Here is a 16,436-nt window from a genome sequence, read left to right as displayed (position 1 = left end):
CCCATAGTCTTGGGCTGCTCCACCCCTGTGGCTTTGCAGGGTACAGCCTCCCTCCTGGCTGCTTTTATGGGCTGGCATTGAGTGTCTGTGGCTTTTCCAGGCACACAGTGCAAGCTGTCAGTGGATCTACCATTCTGGGGTCTGAAGGATGGTGGCTTTCTTCTCACAGCTCCACTAGGCAGTGTCTCAGTAGGGACTCTGTGTGGGGGCTCTGACCCTACATTTCCCTTCCGCACTACTCTAGCAGAAGTTCTCCATGAGGGCCCTGTCCCTGCAGCAAACTTCTCTCTGGGCATCCAGGTATTTCCGTACCTCTGCAAAAATCTAGGCAGAGGTTCCCAAACCCCAATTCTTGACTTCATGTACTTGCAGGCTCAATACCACATGGAAGCTGCCAAGGCTTGGGACTTGCACCCTCTGAAGCCACAGCCTGAGCTCTGTGATAGCCCCTTTCAGCCACAGCTGGAGCAGCTGGGATGCAGGGCACCAAGTCCCTAGGCTGCACACAGCATGGGGACCCTGTGTCTGGCCCACGAAACCACTTTTTCCTCCTAGGCCCCCAGGCCTGTAAAGGGAGGGGCTGCCGTGAAGACCTCTGATATGCTCTGGAGACATTTACCCCCATTGTCTTGGGGATTAACATTTGGCTTCTTGTTACTTATGTAAATTTCTGTAGCCAGCTTGACTTTTCTCCTCAGAAAATGGGATTTTCTTTTCTATCGCATTGTCAGGCTGCAAATTTGCCAAACTTTTCTGCTCTGTTTCCCTTTTAAAACTGAATGTCTTTAACAGCACCCAAGAGACCTCTTGAATGCTTTGCTGCTTAGAAATTTCTTCTGCCAGATACCCTAGATCATCTCTCTTAAGTTCAAAGTCACACAAATCTCTAGGGTAGGGGCAGAATGCCACCAGTCTCTTCAGTAAAACACAAGAGTCACCTTTGCTCCAGTTCCCAGCAAGTTCCTTATCTCCATCTGAAACCACCTCAGCCTGGATTTCATTGTCCATATCATTGTTAGCATTTTGGTCACAGCCATTCAACAAGTCTCTAGGGAGTTCCAAACTTTCCCACATTTTCCTGTCTTCTCCTGATCCCTCCAAACTGTTCCAACCTCTGCCTGACACCCAGTTTCAAAGTTGCTTCCACATTTTTGGGTATCTTTTAAGCAGTGCCCCACTCTACTGGTACCAATTAACTGTGTTAGTCTTTTCTCATGTTGCTGATAAAGACATACAGAGTGGGAAGAAAAAGAGGTTTAATGGACTTAACAGTTCCTTGTGGCTGGGGAAGCCTCACAATCATGGTGGAAGGCAAGGAGGAGCAAATCATGTTTACATGGATGGCAGCAGGCAAAGAGAGAGCTTCTGCAGGGAAACTCCCCCTTATAAAACCATCAGATCTCTTGAGACTTATTCACTGTCACAAGAATAGTATGGGAAAGACCTGCCCCCATGATTCAACTATCCCCCACTGGGTCCCTCCCACAACACGTGAGAATTTAAGATGAGATTTGGGTGGGGACACAGCCAAACCATATCCGGCAGGGCTGGGGAAATTTACCTGGGACTGTATAAGGGGGCATCATCAGGGTAGTGAGGTGGGGCAAGCTTGGTTTATAAAAAGGACTTTCTCCAGAGGGACAGAGAGTGTACATTTCCTAGCCCACCAAATCAGAATTCATCAGTTACTGCCGTCTTTGGGCATCAGAAGTCTGTAAAAAGCTTTTTGTTCCTTTTTGCACCAACACATGAGCTCAGCTGGCCCTGAGCAAGTGAAAGTGCTGAGCTGCCTTTGTGAGGCATCCTTTGTCTTATGCTTCTCTTTGGAGCTTCGTTGTCTGAGTTCAGGAAGGAGGCATTTCATCCACAGCTATATTACAGAATTAAGCAAAGGATATTAGAGTAAAGAAAGGGGTACCATTTTTTTCTATCTTGGACCCCTTTTTCCTACTTTTCCCCCATTTTCTCAGGACACTCCTTCAATAGCTTTTTCCCAGTCATCTGTGTGTTGAACTCCTTTTCAATGAATAACATGAGGATAGACTGGAGAAACAGGCTGGCTGTTTTTTGGTATTAGGAATTGAGCATTGGGAAAGATCATTGTGACCTTGAGCGGAAGATATTTGGGAGACTTCTTGGGATTTGGGGGATCCATGTGATCACTACCTCAGAGCAGCTAAGTCTACCCATCATCCCTCTCAACAAGGCAGGAGGTTAACAGAGGAAAACTGATCACTTGGCATTCGGTACCTCTTCCAGGCTACTCTCCCCAAAGCTGTTAGGTAAGAAGTAACCCCTCGTCAGCTGAGGAAGAAGGATATATGAGGAGTTCCTAGTATTTTGTAAGTGCTTCTGTGTGCTAGAGCCCCTCTGTATGATGGGAGGAAACAGCATGAGGCTATTGTATGAGTCTAGTAATTGACTATTGTATGAGTGTAGTAATTTGCTTTTTTACCACTCCCTCCTTTAGCTCAATTCTTTCTTCTCTTTTTTTTGTTTGAGATGCAGTCTTGCTCTGTTGCCTAGGCTGGAGTGCAGTGGTGCCATCTCAGCTCACTGCAACCTCTGCTTCACAGGTTCAAGCAATTTTCCTGCCCCAGTCTCCCGAGTAGCTGGGATTACAGGCACACACCGCAATGCCTGGCTAATTTTTTTTGTATTTTTAGTAGAGACGGGGTTTCACCATGTTGGCCAGACTGCTCTTGAACTCCTGACTTCAAGTGATCCGCCCGCCTCAGCCTCCCAAAGTGCTGGGATTACAGGCGTGAGCCACCGCACCCGGCTCTTTTAAAACTCGGTCTCTAGGGTATATTAACTTCAACCAATTTTTGCAAAGAATGGCTAGTGGTGCCTACTCAGAGGGTCCTATCTTATCTTAATCTAATTCATCTCTGAAATGTGCATGGGCATATTTCTTCTCTACCCACCTCTGACCAAAGGTTTCTACAAATGTGGACACAGCATTTGGAGTTTTAAAGATTCTTTACAGACTCTATATTTGGTTCACAGTAGTGGGAGAAAAGCCAACCAAGCATTGTTTAGTAGATGTAGGTATTTCTAGCTGTTTCTGTGTTTCCTATTGGAGAAACTGCTTTTTTCTTCTGAGGAGAGGGTAACTGAGGAGGTAAATGATTGCATTGTGTGCCTTTCGTGGGTCACAGTGGCTTGTTTTGTTAGGTGTATGGACAGGGCTTATGAAGCAGGTGATCTTCATGACTAGATGATTTAATTCTGTCTTTATCTCTTCTAATGGCGCAGCCTGATGACATAGTTTTAAAATCTTAAAGGAATAAGCAAAATGTAGCGTGTTTTTAGGTGTTAAGTTGAACATTTATTGGCCTTTTGACTAGGTGGGGTTCAAAGTTGTTATCCAGTGGAGGAGCTCTAGAAAGTGAAATTTAAAGTGATTCTTACAGTCTTTGAATTTTTGACATGGGAAAGCTCTCTTAGTTATAGATTGGTAGACAGAGTAATTTATGCACTCAGCAAATGTTTATTGAGTGATACACACATGGACTTGTTAAACATGCAGTTTTAATAGATTGAGAGTTTATGGAATAGTTATATTAAGCTGGACTTAGGCCTACCCTTCAGTGTCTTCTTTTTTATTTTTTATTATCACAGACACAGAGACAATACAGACACACAGAGACAACACACAGAAATACAATAGACACACATGCACAGACACGTAAACATCCAGAAAACGCACACACACAGACAACACAGACACAGAAACACGCACACAAATTTACAGACAACTCACACAGGCACAAAGACACAGAGATATCATACACAGCCACACACACAGATGCAGACCACACATACAGGGACAACACACACGTAGACACAGACATGTACAGAGACACACAGATACACAAATATACAAGCACACACAGACACATATACATCTTAAGTTCTGGGATACATGTGCAGAACGTGCAGGGTTGTAACATAGGTATACATGTGCCATGGTGGTTTGCTGCATCCATCAACCTGTTATCTACATTAGGTATTTCTCCTAATGCTATCCCTCCCCTAGCCCCTGCAGTGTTTTCTTTTAGAATACGACTTGTTGGCATAGGGAGAAACAGATCAATGAAACAACATTTAGATATACAATAGGGATACACACTCAAGGAAGAGCTATTTAATAATGGAGCTGGAAAAATTGCTTATCTGTAGGGGAAAAAAGTAAACCATAACAAAATCAACTTCAGATGGATTAAGAAGTTAAATGTCAAAAGCACAAGTTTAAATCTTGTGGAAAAAAAATTAATAAATACCTTTCTGACTTCTGGCTAGGGAAGGAGTTTTGCAAACAAGTTATAAAAAGCACTATCCATCAAAGAAAATAAAAGATTGATAATTGGGTTTTTTTTTTAATTGGTCCAGAGTCTCACACTGTCGCCCAGGCTGGAGTGCAGTGGTGCAATCTCGACTCACTGCAGACTCCGCCTGCTGGGTTCATATGATTCTCCTGCCTCAGCCTCCCAAGTAGCTGGGATTACAGGCGTGTGCCACAATGCCTGGCTAATTTTTGTATTTTTAGTAGAGATGAGGTTTCGCCATGTTGGTCAGGCTGGTCTCGAACTCCTGACCTCAGGTGATCCACCCACCTGGCCTCCCAAAGTGCTGGGATTACAGGCGTGAGGCACTGTGCCCAGCCTGATAAATTGGATTTTCTAAATGAAGAAAAAGACACCTTAAAGATAAAAATTGAAGAAATACATAACATATATAACCTACAAAGAGTTAATATCAACAGAATATAAAGAACTGCAAGTGGGTAAGAAGGTGATAAGCAATCCGATAGAAACATGGCATAAGATATGAACAGGCATTGCATAAAAAATGCACATTTCTTAATTTCTCTTAATTTCTTAATCAGGGAAGTGAAATCAAATACACGATACAGTGCCATTTTATGCTCATTTTGTTGGCAAATTTCAAGAAGTGTGATAATACCAAGTTTTGGGAGGGATTTGGATCAGTAGGATCACTTTAGTTTGCTGGTTAAAAATGTAAATTGTTGCAACCACTTTGGAATACAGCTAGGCATCATTTTCTAAAGTGGGATATTTGCATACCTTACAACACTGTGGTTCTACTCCTAGGATATACCCATATATAAAATCTTGCAGGAGTCCAGGAAAACATGTAATAACAATCAGTGTAAATACAGTAAACAAAAAACAACTGAAATGTCTTTTTTTTTTTTCTTTTGAGACGGAGTCTCGCTCTGTCGCCCAGGCTGGAGTGCAGTGGCGCGATCTTGGCTCACTGCAAGCTCCGCCTCCGAGGTTCACGCCATTCTCCTGCCTCAGCCTTCCAAGTAGCTGGGACTATAGGCGCCCGCCACCATGCCCGGCTAATTTTTTTGCATTTTTAGTAGAGACAGGGTTTCACCATGTTGGCTAGGATGGTCTCTATCTCCTGACCTTGTGATGCGCCCGCCTCGGCCTCCCAAAGTGCTGGGATTACAGGCGTGAGCCACTGTGCCCGGCCCAAATGTCTTTTTTTTTTGAGATGGAGTTTCACTGTTGTTGCCCAAGCTGTAGTGCAATGGCGTGATCTCGGCTCCCTGCAACCTCTGCCTCCCAGGTTCAAGCGATTCTCCTGCCTCAGCTTCCCTAGTAGCTGGGATTACAGGGGTTAGCCACGGCGCCCGGCCTCAAATGTCTTTTAATAGGAAAACTGATCAATATATTATGTTATATTCATATTGGTAGAATATTATAGAAGAGTGAAAATGAATGAAGTATGGCTACGCACAACAAAATGGTTGAATCTCAACCTAATGTTGATTGAAGTTACTACCAAAAGACTGCTTATGGAATGATAATCCTTGTATAAAATTTAAAAACCTGGCTGGGTGTGGTGGCTCACACCTGATCCCACCCAGTATTTTGGGAGGCTGAGGTGGGAGGATTGCTTGAGGCCAGGAGTTCAAGACCAGCCTGGGCAACACAGCGACACTCTGTCTCAACAACAACAATTAGCCAGGTGTGATGTTGTGTGCCTATAGTCCAAGCTACTTGGCAGCCCAGGAAGTCAAGGCTGCAGTGAGCTATGACTGTGCCACTGCACTCCAGACTGGGCAATAGAGCAAAACTCTGTCTCAAAAAAAAAAAAAAAAGTTAAAAACCTGTATGAAATTTAAAAATATGTAAAAATTTAAAGGCATACATACATATATATAATAAATGTTGATTAACATTTATTATGTACTGTGTGCCTGGCACTGTGCTAAATCCTTGACATTTATTGTCATATAATCCTCAAAACAAGTCTATGACATGGGTAATATTATTATCTCTGTTACGTGAATGGAACAGAAGCACCCTTAAGCATTTAATAATGTACTGCAATGAAGGCAATGTTGTCTTGGCTAGAACAGATTTATGAGTATAAGATAAATATACAAATATGAAAGGCTTTTGTAATTTATACCTGCAAGAACATTCCAACAGGGACAAGAACTACGAAGTATTTAAATATATATGTACACACACATTTTTATTGACACATAATTATGCATATTTACAGGGTATGGTATATTTCAGTACATGTATGTAATGATCAAATGGGGGTGTATGTAATGATCAAATGGTAATTAGCATATCCATCATCTCAAACCTTTTTTATTTATTTATATTGGTAACATTCAAAATCCTCTTTTCTAGCTACTTGAAAAAATACAACAAATTTTTGTTGAGTGTAGTCACCCTACAGTGCTATAGAAGACTGCAATCCTCCTATCTAGCCATAATTTTGTATTGGATAATCAGTCTCTTTCTATTCCTCCTCCTTGCCACCCTTCCCAGTCTCTGGTAACCACTCTTCTATTCTCTGCTTCAGTGAGATCAACATATTTAGCTCCCACATACAAGTGAGAACATGTGGTATTTATCTTTCTGTGCCTAGCTTATTTCACTTAACATAATATGCTCCAGGCTCATCCATATTGCCATGAATGACAGGATTTCATTCATTTTTATGGTGGAATAGTATACCATTGTTAAACTACAAAGTATTTAAATTAAATGTACAAGACCGCTAAAGAGGAGAAGAGTAGATGGTTAAGAGCTTAAGCATATGACTGAAGTCAGAGTAGCTGAGTTCAAGTCCTAGCTGTACTAGTTAATAGCTGTGTGACTTTTGGCATGTTACTTAACCTCTCTGTGTCAGTTTTTGTCTGTAAAATAGGGATAGCTAGATACTGCCGCATTACTGTGGGGTTTTTTTGTTAGTTTGTTTTTTGAGAGGGAGTCTCACTCTCTTGCCCAGGCTGGAGTGCAGTGGCACAATCTCAGCTTACTGCAACCTCTGCCTCCTGGGTTCAAGCAATTGTTCTGCCTCAGCCTCCTGAGTAGCTGGGATTACAGGTGCCCATCACCACACCTGGCTACTTTTTGTACTTTTAGCAGAGATGGGGTTTCACCGTGTTGGCCAGTCTGGTCTCAAACCTCTGACCTCAGGTGATCTGCCTCAGCCTCCCAAAGTGCTGGGATTACAGGCATGAACCACTGCTCCTGGCCCCTAAATTGTTTGTTAATCCAGATTATCTACCCCATCAGCAGTGTGTGAGCACTATCTCTTTACATTCTCTCAGAAGCAATTTTAAATCCAGAAGGAAGCACAGAAAGAACAAAGATCAGCCACTAAACCTTACAAATTAAGACTGAGGCTCAGAAAGAGAGAATGGTATATCCAGGGTCATAGAGGGAGATCATAACAGAGTCAAATCTGGAACCTAGACTTTTTGAACTCACTCCTAGGGTTCTTTTCACTGAGTATAGAATTCACAAATTCACCAGGCATTTATTTTTTATTTTTTGAGACAGAGTCTCACTCTGTTGCCCAGGCTGGAGTGCAGTGGTGTGATCATGGCTCACTGCAGCCTCAGCTTCTTGGGCTCAGGTGATCCCTCCTACCTCAGCCTCTCAAGTAGCTGGGACTGTAGGTGCATGCCACCATCCCTGGCTAATTTTTGCATTTTTTTGTAGAGACTGGGTTTCTCCATGTTGCCCAGACCAGTCTGGGCAACAGTCTGGGTTCAAGTGATCTGCCCATCTCAGCCTCCCAGAGTGTTGGCATTGCACATGTGAGCCACTGCGCCTGGCCTTTACCAAACATTTAATGAGTGTTTACCATGTGTGAGACTTTTGTGTTTGATGCTAAACATCTATGACATTATAAAATCTTCACCACTCTAACATACATTGTTTATCTCTTTATCTCCATTTTACAGCTAAGGAAATAGAATCAGAAAGGTTAAGTAACTTTCCTAAGGTCACACAACGAGAATGTGGCAGGGTAATATTGGAACTCAAGTCTGTCTTATTTCTGAGCCTTATCTTCCTTATACCATATCTCACATATAGCCATTTCAGGTGTTTTGTTTTTGCCCTCTTGTTCACTAACCTTTCTAAAACTTCTTCCTGTAATGCTCTGGAGTTATTCATACTCCTCATCCTGTTTTGACTTCCAGGCTAACCTCTGCTTTGTGGACATTGACAACCACTTCATTGAGTTGCCAGAGGACTTGCCACAGTTTCCCAACAAATTGGAGTTTGTCCAGGAAGTCTCTGAGATTCTCATGGCATTTGGAATTCCCCCTGAAGGGAATCTTCATTGCAGTGAGAGTGCCTCCAAGCTGAAGAGGCTGCGGGCCTCTGAGCTTGTCTCAGACAAGAGGAATGGGAACATTGCTGGCTCCCCTTTGCATTCCTACGAGCTTCTTAAGGAGAATGAAACTATTGCCCGGCTGCAAGCCTTGGTCAAGAGAACTGGGGTGAGCCTGGAAAAGGTAAGATGTGTATATGAGTCTGTGACACGTGTGATCTGTGCTAGGGTGCTGTCCTGGTGAAGTAAGGTATGGGATGAGAAAGCACCCAGTTCTGGACAACTCATATTTGTGAGCAGTGAAAGAATGTTCTGTATGGGGGACTCTGAATTCCATCTGGCAGATGTTATCCTAGTAAATGCTACTTTAATCTAAATCTGAGTAGCTTCCGCTTTGAACATCAGGGAGAGTCTGCCATCATTCTATGTGAACACTACAGCACAGTGATTGGAGAGACCATGATAGTAATCTTAGTGTTCAGACCTCTTTTATTTTTTGAGAGAGGTTCTTACTCTGTCACTCAGGCTGGAGTGTGGTGGCACGGTCACGGCTCACTGCAGCCTCAATCTCCTTGGCTCAGGTGATCCTTCTGCCTCAGCCTCTCAAGTAGCTGGGACCACAGGTGCATGCCACCACACCCAATTAATTTTTTTTTTTTTTTGTAGAGGCAGGGTCTCACTATGTTGCTCAGCTAGTCTCAAACTTCTGAGCTCAAGCGGTCCTCCAGCCTTGCCTCCCAAAGTGGTGGGATTATAAGTATGAGCCACCGTGCCAGGCCCAGATCTCTTTTAGATCCATTGCCCTTTGAGTTTCACAGCAACCTAAGGCAGATAGAACAGGTTTTATAGCCAAAGAAACCAAGGCTTAGAGAGCCTAAATGTTTTGCCCAAGATTAAATGCGTAATATGTAGCTGAGCTGAGCCTAGAATCTAGTCCTCTTGAATTCTGTTAAATTACTTTCGTAAGTTACTTATAAACCAATGGGCCAATGTAATAATCTTGTTGGGCTGTTTTTTAGTGAAATATTTCATTTTTTCTGCTTTAGTGGAGCATATTTTTTTTTTGCTTAGTAGACTAGATATTTTTCAAAAATCATGGGCAGTTAAAGAGGAACAGAAATATTTGGTGAGATTAAAAAGGTGTTTTGGGCTGGATGCGGTGGCTCACGCCTGTAATCCCAGCACTTTGGGAGGCTGAGGTGGGAGGATCACCTGAGGTTGGGAGTTCGAGACCAGTCTGACCAACATGGAGACACCCCGTCTCTACTGAAAATAAAAAATTAGCCGGGCATGGTGGCGCATGCCTGTAATCCCAGCTACTGGGGAGGGTGAGGTAGGAGAATCACTTGAACCTGGGAGGCGGAGGTTGCGGTGAGCCGAGATGGCGCCATTGCACTCCAGCCTGGGCAACAAGAGCGAAACTCTGTCTCAAAAAAAAAAAAAAAAAAAAAAGGTTTTTTTGCAGAAAGAAGGAAAGTGATATGAGGGAAAAAATAAAAAATCAAGAGAGCCAGAATTTAACCTTGTTGGTTTGTTAAATTGACCTCCCACATTCCTTCCTTTCTCCCTGACCTTTGAGATAATTAGCACCTTTTCTTTCATGGCAGAATCTCTCTCTGCCCATAAAGATCTTATCTCCACTTTCATTGAGTTGTTGGATATCTTTAAGTGAAACTCTTTGACTTTTCTCTCCTCGGTGTCTGAGTCCCTTTCCTTTTATTTATTTATTTTTTCCAGTTTTTCCTCTTTTGTTCTCATCATTTCCTGCTAAGTAAATTAGCACTGTAAAAAAAAATCAGATAAAAAAATCAGGAATTGCATTCCTTGGGTTAAAAGGAAAAAGTGTATGTGTTCTCAACTGCTTTTTCTTTTTTTGTAGTTGGAAGTGCGTGAAGACCCCAGCAGCAATAAGGATCTCAAAGTTCAGTGTGATGAGGAAGAACTCAGGATTTACCAGCTAAACATTCAGATCCGGGAAGTTTTTGCAAATCGTTTCACTCAGATGTTTGCAGATTATGAGGTGTTTGTCATCCAACCCAGCCAGGATAAGGAATCCTGGTTTACCAACAGGGAGCAAATGCAAAACTTTGATAAAGTGAGTGTAATCCTGCTTGGGAGGTGGTGAGGAATCAGAACTTGCCAGTTATGTCTCGAACAAGTAATGGAAAATTACTCAAAGAAGTAATGGAAGATTATCATACGCTGGAAACAAGTTTATGGTCCATTTGATGTTGATAAAATAGGTCTTGTTGCTTATGAATAGATGTGCTGATTATTATTATCAGATGATTTACCTTCAGCCAAAGGGATCTCTTAAGGCAAAGATAGACATGTAGAGTGAACATCAGGATTCTGGGAAGATTGGTTGACTCAGTAGGTTACCCAAGTGAGTTTGTTCCAGTGTCAAAGTTTCAAGATACCTGAACTTACATGAGTGGGTTTTTTTTTTTAAATGTAGAGATTTTGCAGCTTGGTGTTCTTAAAGACCTAGGCAGCTTCAGAGAATAATTAACCTACTGGATCCCTTGGGCACATTGACATTACCGTTTTCCCTGTCAATTACTGCTTCTTTTTGGTCCCACCAGGCATCTTTTCTGTCAGATCAGCCTGAGCCCTACCTGCCCTTCCTCTCAAGATTCCTGGAGACCCAGATGTTTGCATCTTTCATTGACAACAAAATAATGTGTCATGATGATGATGATAAAGACCCTGTACTCCGGGTATTTGATTCCCGAGTTGACAAAATCAGGCTGTTGAATGTTCGGACACCTACTCTCCGTACATCCATGTACCAGAAGTGTACCACTGTGGATGAAGCAGGTAAGGCCTCCTTGGAACTGTACATTCTAGCCTCTTGGATTATGTCATTAACATGTCCCTTTTCCTAAATATGCCAGCCTCTTTATCTGTTTCTGCCTTTGTGTATGTGGTTCCCATTGCCTGCAGTCTTCTTCCTTGTTTTCTTTTTTGTTTTTTTTTTGCCTGGTTATCTTCTTCTCATCCTTTAACACTGTTAGTTAGGAATGGATCTCATTGTATGTAGTAGAGACCCTAATCAGCAGTGGGTTAAACAAATAGGGGGTTCTTTTTCTTATATTAGCAAGAAGTACACAATTGGTGGTTGCTGGGGTTGGCTCAGCTGCTCAACAATGTAAACAAGAACTGAGATTCTGTCTTTTTATTCAGTGAATCCTTGTTGTTGACTTTTATGGTCATACTGTTGCCTCATTTTTTTTTTTTTTTTAAATGATGTCAATGAAAGTCTCATGGTTACAGAAGCTCTTTCTTTTCTGCCCTTTTTTCTGCGTGTGTGACAGGGTCTCTCTCTGTCACCCAGTCTAAAATGCAGTGGTGTGAACATAGCTCACTGCAGCTTTGAACTCTTGGGCTCAAGTGATTCTCTTGCCTCAGCCTCCCAAGCAACTAGGACTACAGGCATGTGCTCCCATGCCTGGCTAATTAAAAAAATTTTTTTTTGTAGAGACAAGGTTTTGCTATGCTCCGTCTGGTCTTGAATTTTTGCGTTCAAGTGATCCTCCTGTCTTGGCCTCCCAAAGTGTTGGCATTACGCGCATGAACCACCACACCCAGCTGCAGCCCCAGAAGCTTTTGATATTCTCATTCAAGGCAAGAAGAGGGGAAGGTTGATGCCGGCTATATTCACCATTCCACCTTTTTTTTTCTTTCTTTTTTTTTTTTTTTTTTTGAGACAGGGTCTCACTCAGTTGCCTAGGCTGGAGGGTAGTGGTGCGATTATGGCTCACCACAGCCTTGACTTTCTAGGCTCAAGCAATTCTCTCACCTCAGCCTCCCGTGTAGCTAGGACTGCAGGCACGTACCACCATACCCGGCTAATTTTTTATATTTTGTAGAGACAGAGTCTCGCCATGTTGCCCAGGCTGGCCTCGAACTCTTGGGCTCAAGCAGTCCTCCCACCTCTGCATTCCAAAGTGCTAGGATTATAGGCGTTAGCTACTGTGCCCAGCCTATTTTTCCCACTTTTATCAGAAAGGAAAAGCTTTCCCAGAAATTTCTAACAACTTTCATTGTCTCATAGGCCAAAATCATATTATATGATCAACCTCAAGTGCATGGGAAGCTGTGAAAGTGAACACTGAACTGGGTATAATGTTACCTTGAACAGTATGAAGGTCTATAAGCAAGAAAGAAGGGGTGAATGAATTATGAGTAAGCAGTTGATGGTATTTGCCACACAAACCTAGCAGATATGTTTCCTTCTCTATGAAGCCTTCTCTGATGCCCCCAGACTGAGTCAGTTGATTCTTCCTCTCTGTTCCTGTGGTGCTTTGTGCATGCTTTTACTCAATAATCTCTACTTTTTTAGCTATCATTATTAGGGAACAGCTTAAGGACAGAGATTGTATTTACTCATTTTCTTACCCCCATTCTTCTGGCATTGTACCCAGCACGTAGGGATGTTATAATCTACACAAATGATTGAACATGTCCTTTTGTTTAGAGGACTCATCTACATCAGTTTAGCTAGAGAATGGTTTCAGCTTGAAGTACTAGATTAAGTAGTGTGTTCACTTCCTGCAGGATGTTCAGTGTCCTTGTTAAGGCATTTTTGTATATTTTGGTCACTCATTTGCTGCATTTTATAACTACCTACCAGACGCCAAATGTATGGCAAGTCTTCAAGAAATATTTGCCAGATGAATGAATATGCCAGGCTTGTTTCTAGGCTTTGAAGATATAACTGCTGACAGTTTAGACAAAGTCTTGCATTTTCTAGTTCAAAGTCTTACATTTTCTAGTTCAGGAACCTATGTTCTAACTGAGTTAAAGTAGTCTAATTGCATGGACAACTTGTCCTCAAGCCTTTGCCAAAAGGACTGTCATCTTAATGAGGGTCCTGGAACAGGAATGAAAGGTAAAGAGAGAAGACTAGAAAATGTAAGGGAGACGTGATTTTGATTTGTGTGTGCCTAATTGTCTTTTTGAGAACAAAATCTTTTATTTTGATGAGGCCCAATTTATCAGTTGGATTATACTTTTATTGTATCTAAGACATTTTTGCCCTACCAAGGTCACATAGAGATTTTACCCTATATTTCCCTGTAGAAGTTTTATAGTTTTAGGTTTTACGTTCAGGTCTCTGATCCATTTCAAGTTAATTTTGTAAGTAGTATAAGTTATGCGTCCATTTTTTTTTCATATAGATATTCATCTGTTGAAAAGACCATCCTTTCTCTAATGAATTGCCTTTTTGCTTTTGTCAAAATGTTATTAGTCTGTATATGTGTTCGTCTACTTCTGGATTCTCTGTTCTGTTTCATTGATCTGTTGGTCTACATTTATACCAATACCACACTGTCTTGATTACTGTAGCTTACATTAAATGATTACTGTAGCTTATATTAAATCTTGAAATCAAGTAGTGTTAATCTTGTAACTTTGATCTTTTCAAAGTTGTTTTGGCTATTCTGGGTTCTTTGTATTTCCATACATATTTAGAGTCAACTTGCCAACTTCTGCAAAGAAACCTTTCAAGATTTTGATTGATATTTGACATCCTAACAGTACCGAGTCTTCTGATCCATTAACATGGCATATCTTTCCATTTATTTAGGTCATCTTTAATTTTTCTCAACAGCATTATGTACAGGTTTTATATGTCTTATCAGATTTTTCCCTAAGTAGTTCATATTTTTTGGTGTTATTTTAAATTGTTTTGTGTTATATAAATTTGGTGCTATTGTATTGCTTTCTTAATTTTAATTTCTAATTGTTCATTGCTAGTATATAGAACTATAATAGCATTTTGTATGTTTATATTGTGTCCTGCAACCATACTAAACTAACTTTTAATAGCTTTTTTGTACATCCATCAGATTTTCTACATAGACAGTCACATTACCTGTGAATAATGACAGTTTTACTTTTCCTTTCCACCACCCTGGATGCCTTTTATTTCTTTTCCTTTTCTTTTTCTTCTTCTTCTTATTTATTTATTTTTTTTCTGTATTACACTGGCTTGAACCTCTAGTACGAAGTCAAATAGAAGTGGTGAGAGTGGGCATCTTATTCCTTTGTTTTTCATAGATAACCTTTAGCAGTTAAGGATCTTACTAGTTTGTTCAGAGTTTTTATCTGAGGTGGATGTTGAATTTTGTCAAATGCTTTTTCTGTATCTATCAAGATAATTATATGGTTTTTAGCTTTAGTTTGTTAATATGGTGAATTATATTGATTTTTTTTGTTGTTGTTTTAATGTTGATGGGGTCTCGCTCTGTTGCGGCTAGAGTGCAGTGGTGTGGCCATGGTTTTCTGTAACTTTGAACTAGTGGGCTGAAGGGATCCTCTTGTCTTAGCTTATCGAGTAGCTAGGACAGTAGATGTGTGCCGCCATGCCTGGCTAATTTTTAATTTTTTTTTCTAAAACAAAAAAAAGAAATAACCTTCTTTATTCAGAGTAATATTCTTTACTGTGAAATCTGTTTTGTCTGATATTAATAACTACTCCAGCTTTCTTTTGACTAGTGCTAACAGGGCATATCTTTGTCATTATTTTACTTTTAATCTATTTGTGTCTTTATATTTAAAGGGTATTTATTGTAGGCAGCATGTAATTGGGTTTTGCATTTTTATCCAATTTGACAGTTTCCGGTTTTTAACTGAGGTCTTCAGACCATGTACATTTAATATGATTATTGATATTGCTGGGTTTAAGCCTGTCATTTTGCTGTTTGTTTTCTATTTGTCCCATCTGTTCTTTGTTCCCTTTTCTTCTTTTTCTGCCCTCTTGTGTACTAATTGAATATTTTCCTTTTTTTTTTTTTTGAGGTGGAGTCTTGCTCTATCGCCCAGGCTGGAGTGCAGTGGCGGGATCTAGGCTCACTGCAACTTCTGCCTTCCGGGTTCACGCCATTCTCCTGCCTCAGCCTCCCGAGTAGCTGGGACTACAGGCGCCCGCCACTACGCCCGGCTAATTTTTTGTATTTTTAGTAGAGACGGGGTTTCACCGTGGTCTTGATCTCCTGACCTCGTGATCCGCCCGCCTCGGCCTCCCAAAGTGCTGGGATTACAGGCGTGAGCCACCGCACCCGGCCTTTCAATTTTTTTTATGATTTCATTTTATCTACTTTGTTGGTTTACTAGCTATAACTTGTGTTATTTTAGCAGTTGCTTTAGGATTTATAGTACACATTTAACTTATCACAGTCTACTTTTAGGTGATACAATATCACTTTCCACATAGTATAAGAACTGTACAGAACTGCCAGGCACAGTCATGTGCACCCATAGTCCCAGCTGTTTGGTAGGCTGAAGGGGGAGGGTTGCCTGAGCCCAGGAGTTTGAGTCCAACTTGGATCACATCATGAGACCCTGTCTCTAAACAACAACGAAAAAGAACTTCACAAAACTCTATTTCCATTTCTCTCTTCCTAGCCGATGTGCTATTGTCATCTATTTTACTTTTACATATGTCATAAACCTAACACTACATGGTCATTTTTGTTTAAACAGTCAATTACCTTTTAAAGGGATTTGAATAATAAGTACAAAATCTAATACATTAACTGTGTAGTTAGCATTTCTGGTGCTCTTCTTTCTTTTCTGTAGATCCATACTTCCATCTGGTATTATTTACCTACTGCCAGAAGGACTTCCTTTAACATTTCTTGTAGTGTAGATCTGCTGGTGATGAATTCTTTCAGCTTTTGTAGTTCTTTTGTCTTTGAAAGGTATTTTCCCTGAGTATAGGTTAATAGTTTTTTCCTTTCAGTACTCTAAAGATGTTGCTCCAGGCCAGGTGCGGTGGCTCACTCCTGTAATCCCAGCAC

The 16,436-nt window shown here is 41.2% G+C and overlaps 1 protein-coding gene across 12 annotated transcripts in view; it reads left to right on the top strand.

Moving 5' to 3' along the window:
• DENND5A (DENN domain containing 5A) overlaps nucleotides 1-16,436 on the top strand; it is a 129,600-nt gene that overhangs the window by 78,900 nt on the left and 34,264 nt on the right. For all 12 annotated transcript variants that reach the window (XR_010147136.1, XM_063782769.1, XM_054662071.2 and 9 more), the window contains 3 exons: nucleotides 8,495-8,812; nucleotides 10,508-10,723; nucleotides 11,214-11,448. Coding sequence is in view for 11 of the 12 variants with exons in the window: in XM_063782769.1 (XP_063638839.1) it covers nucleotides 8,495-8,812; nucleotides 10,508-10,723; nucleotides 11,214-11,448 (769 nt within the window). In the remaining variant the exon portion in view is untranslated. The remainder of the gene's footprint in view (nucleotides 1-8,494; nucleotides 8,813-10,507; nucleotides 10,724-11,213; nucleotides 11,449-16,436) is intronic.

Source organism: Pan troglodytes, chromosome 9 (assembly GCF_028858775.2).
Source record: "Pan troglodytes isolate AG18354 chromosome 9, NHGRI_mPanTro3-v2.0_pri, whole genome shotgun sequence".
NCBI lineage: Eukaryota > Metazoa > Chordata > Mammalia > Primates > Hominidae > Pan > Pan troglodytes.
The sequence above is the reverse complement of the archived record's forward strand: the minus strand, read 5'-3'. Positions and strand labels throughout refer to the sequence as shown.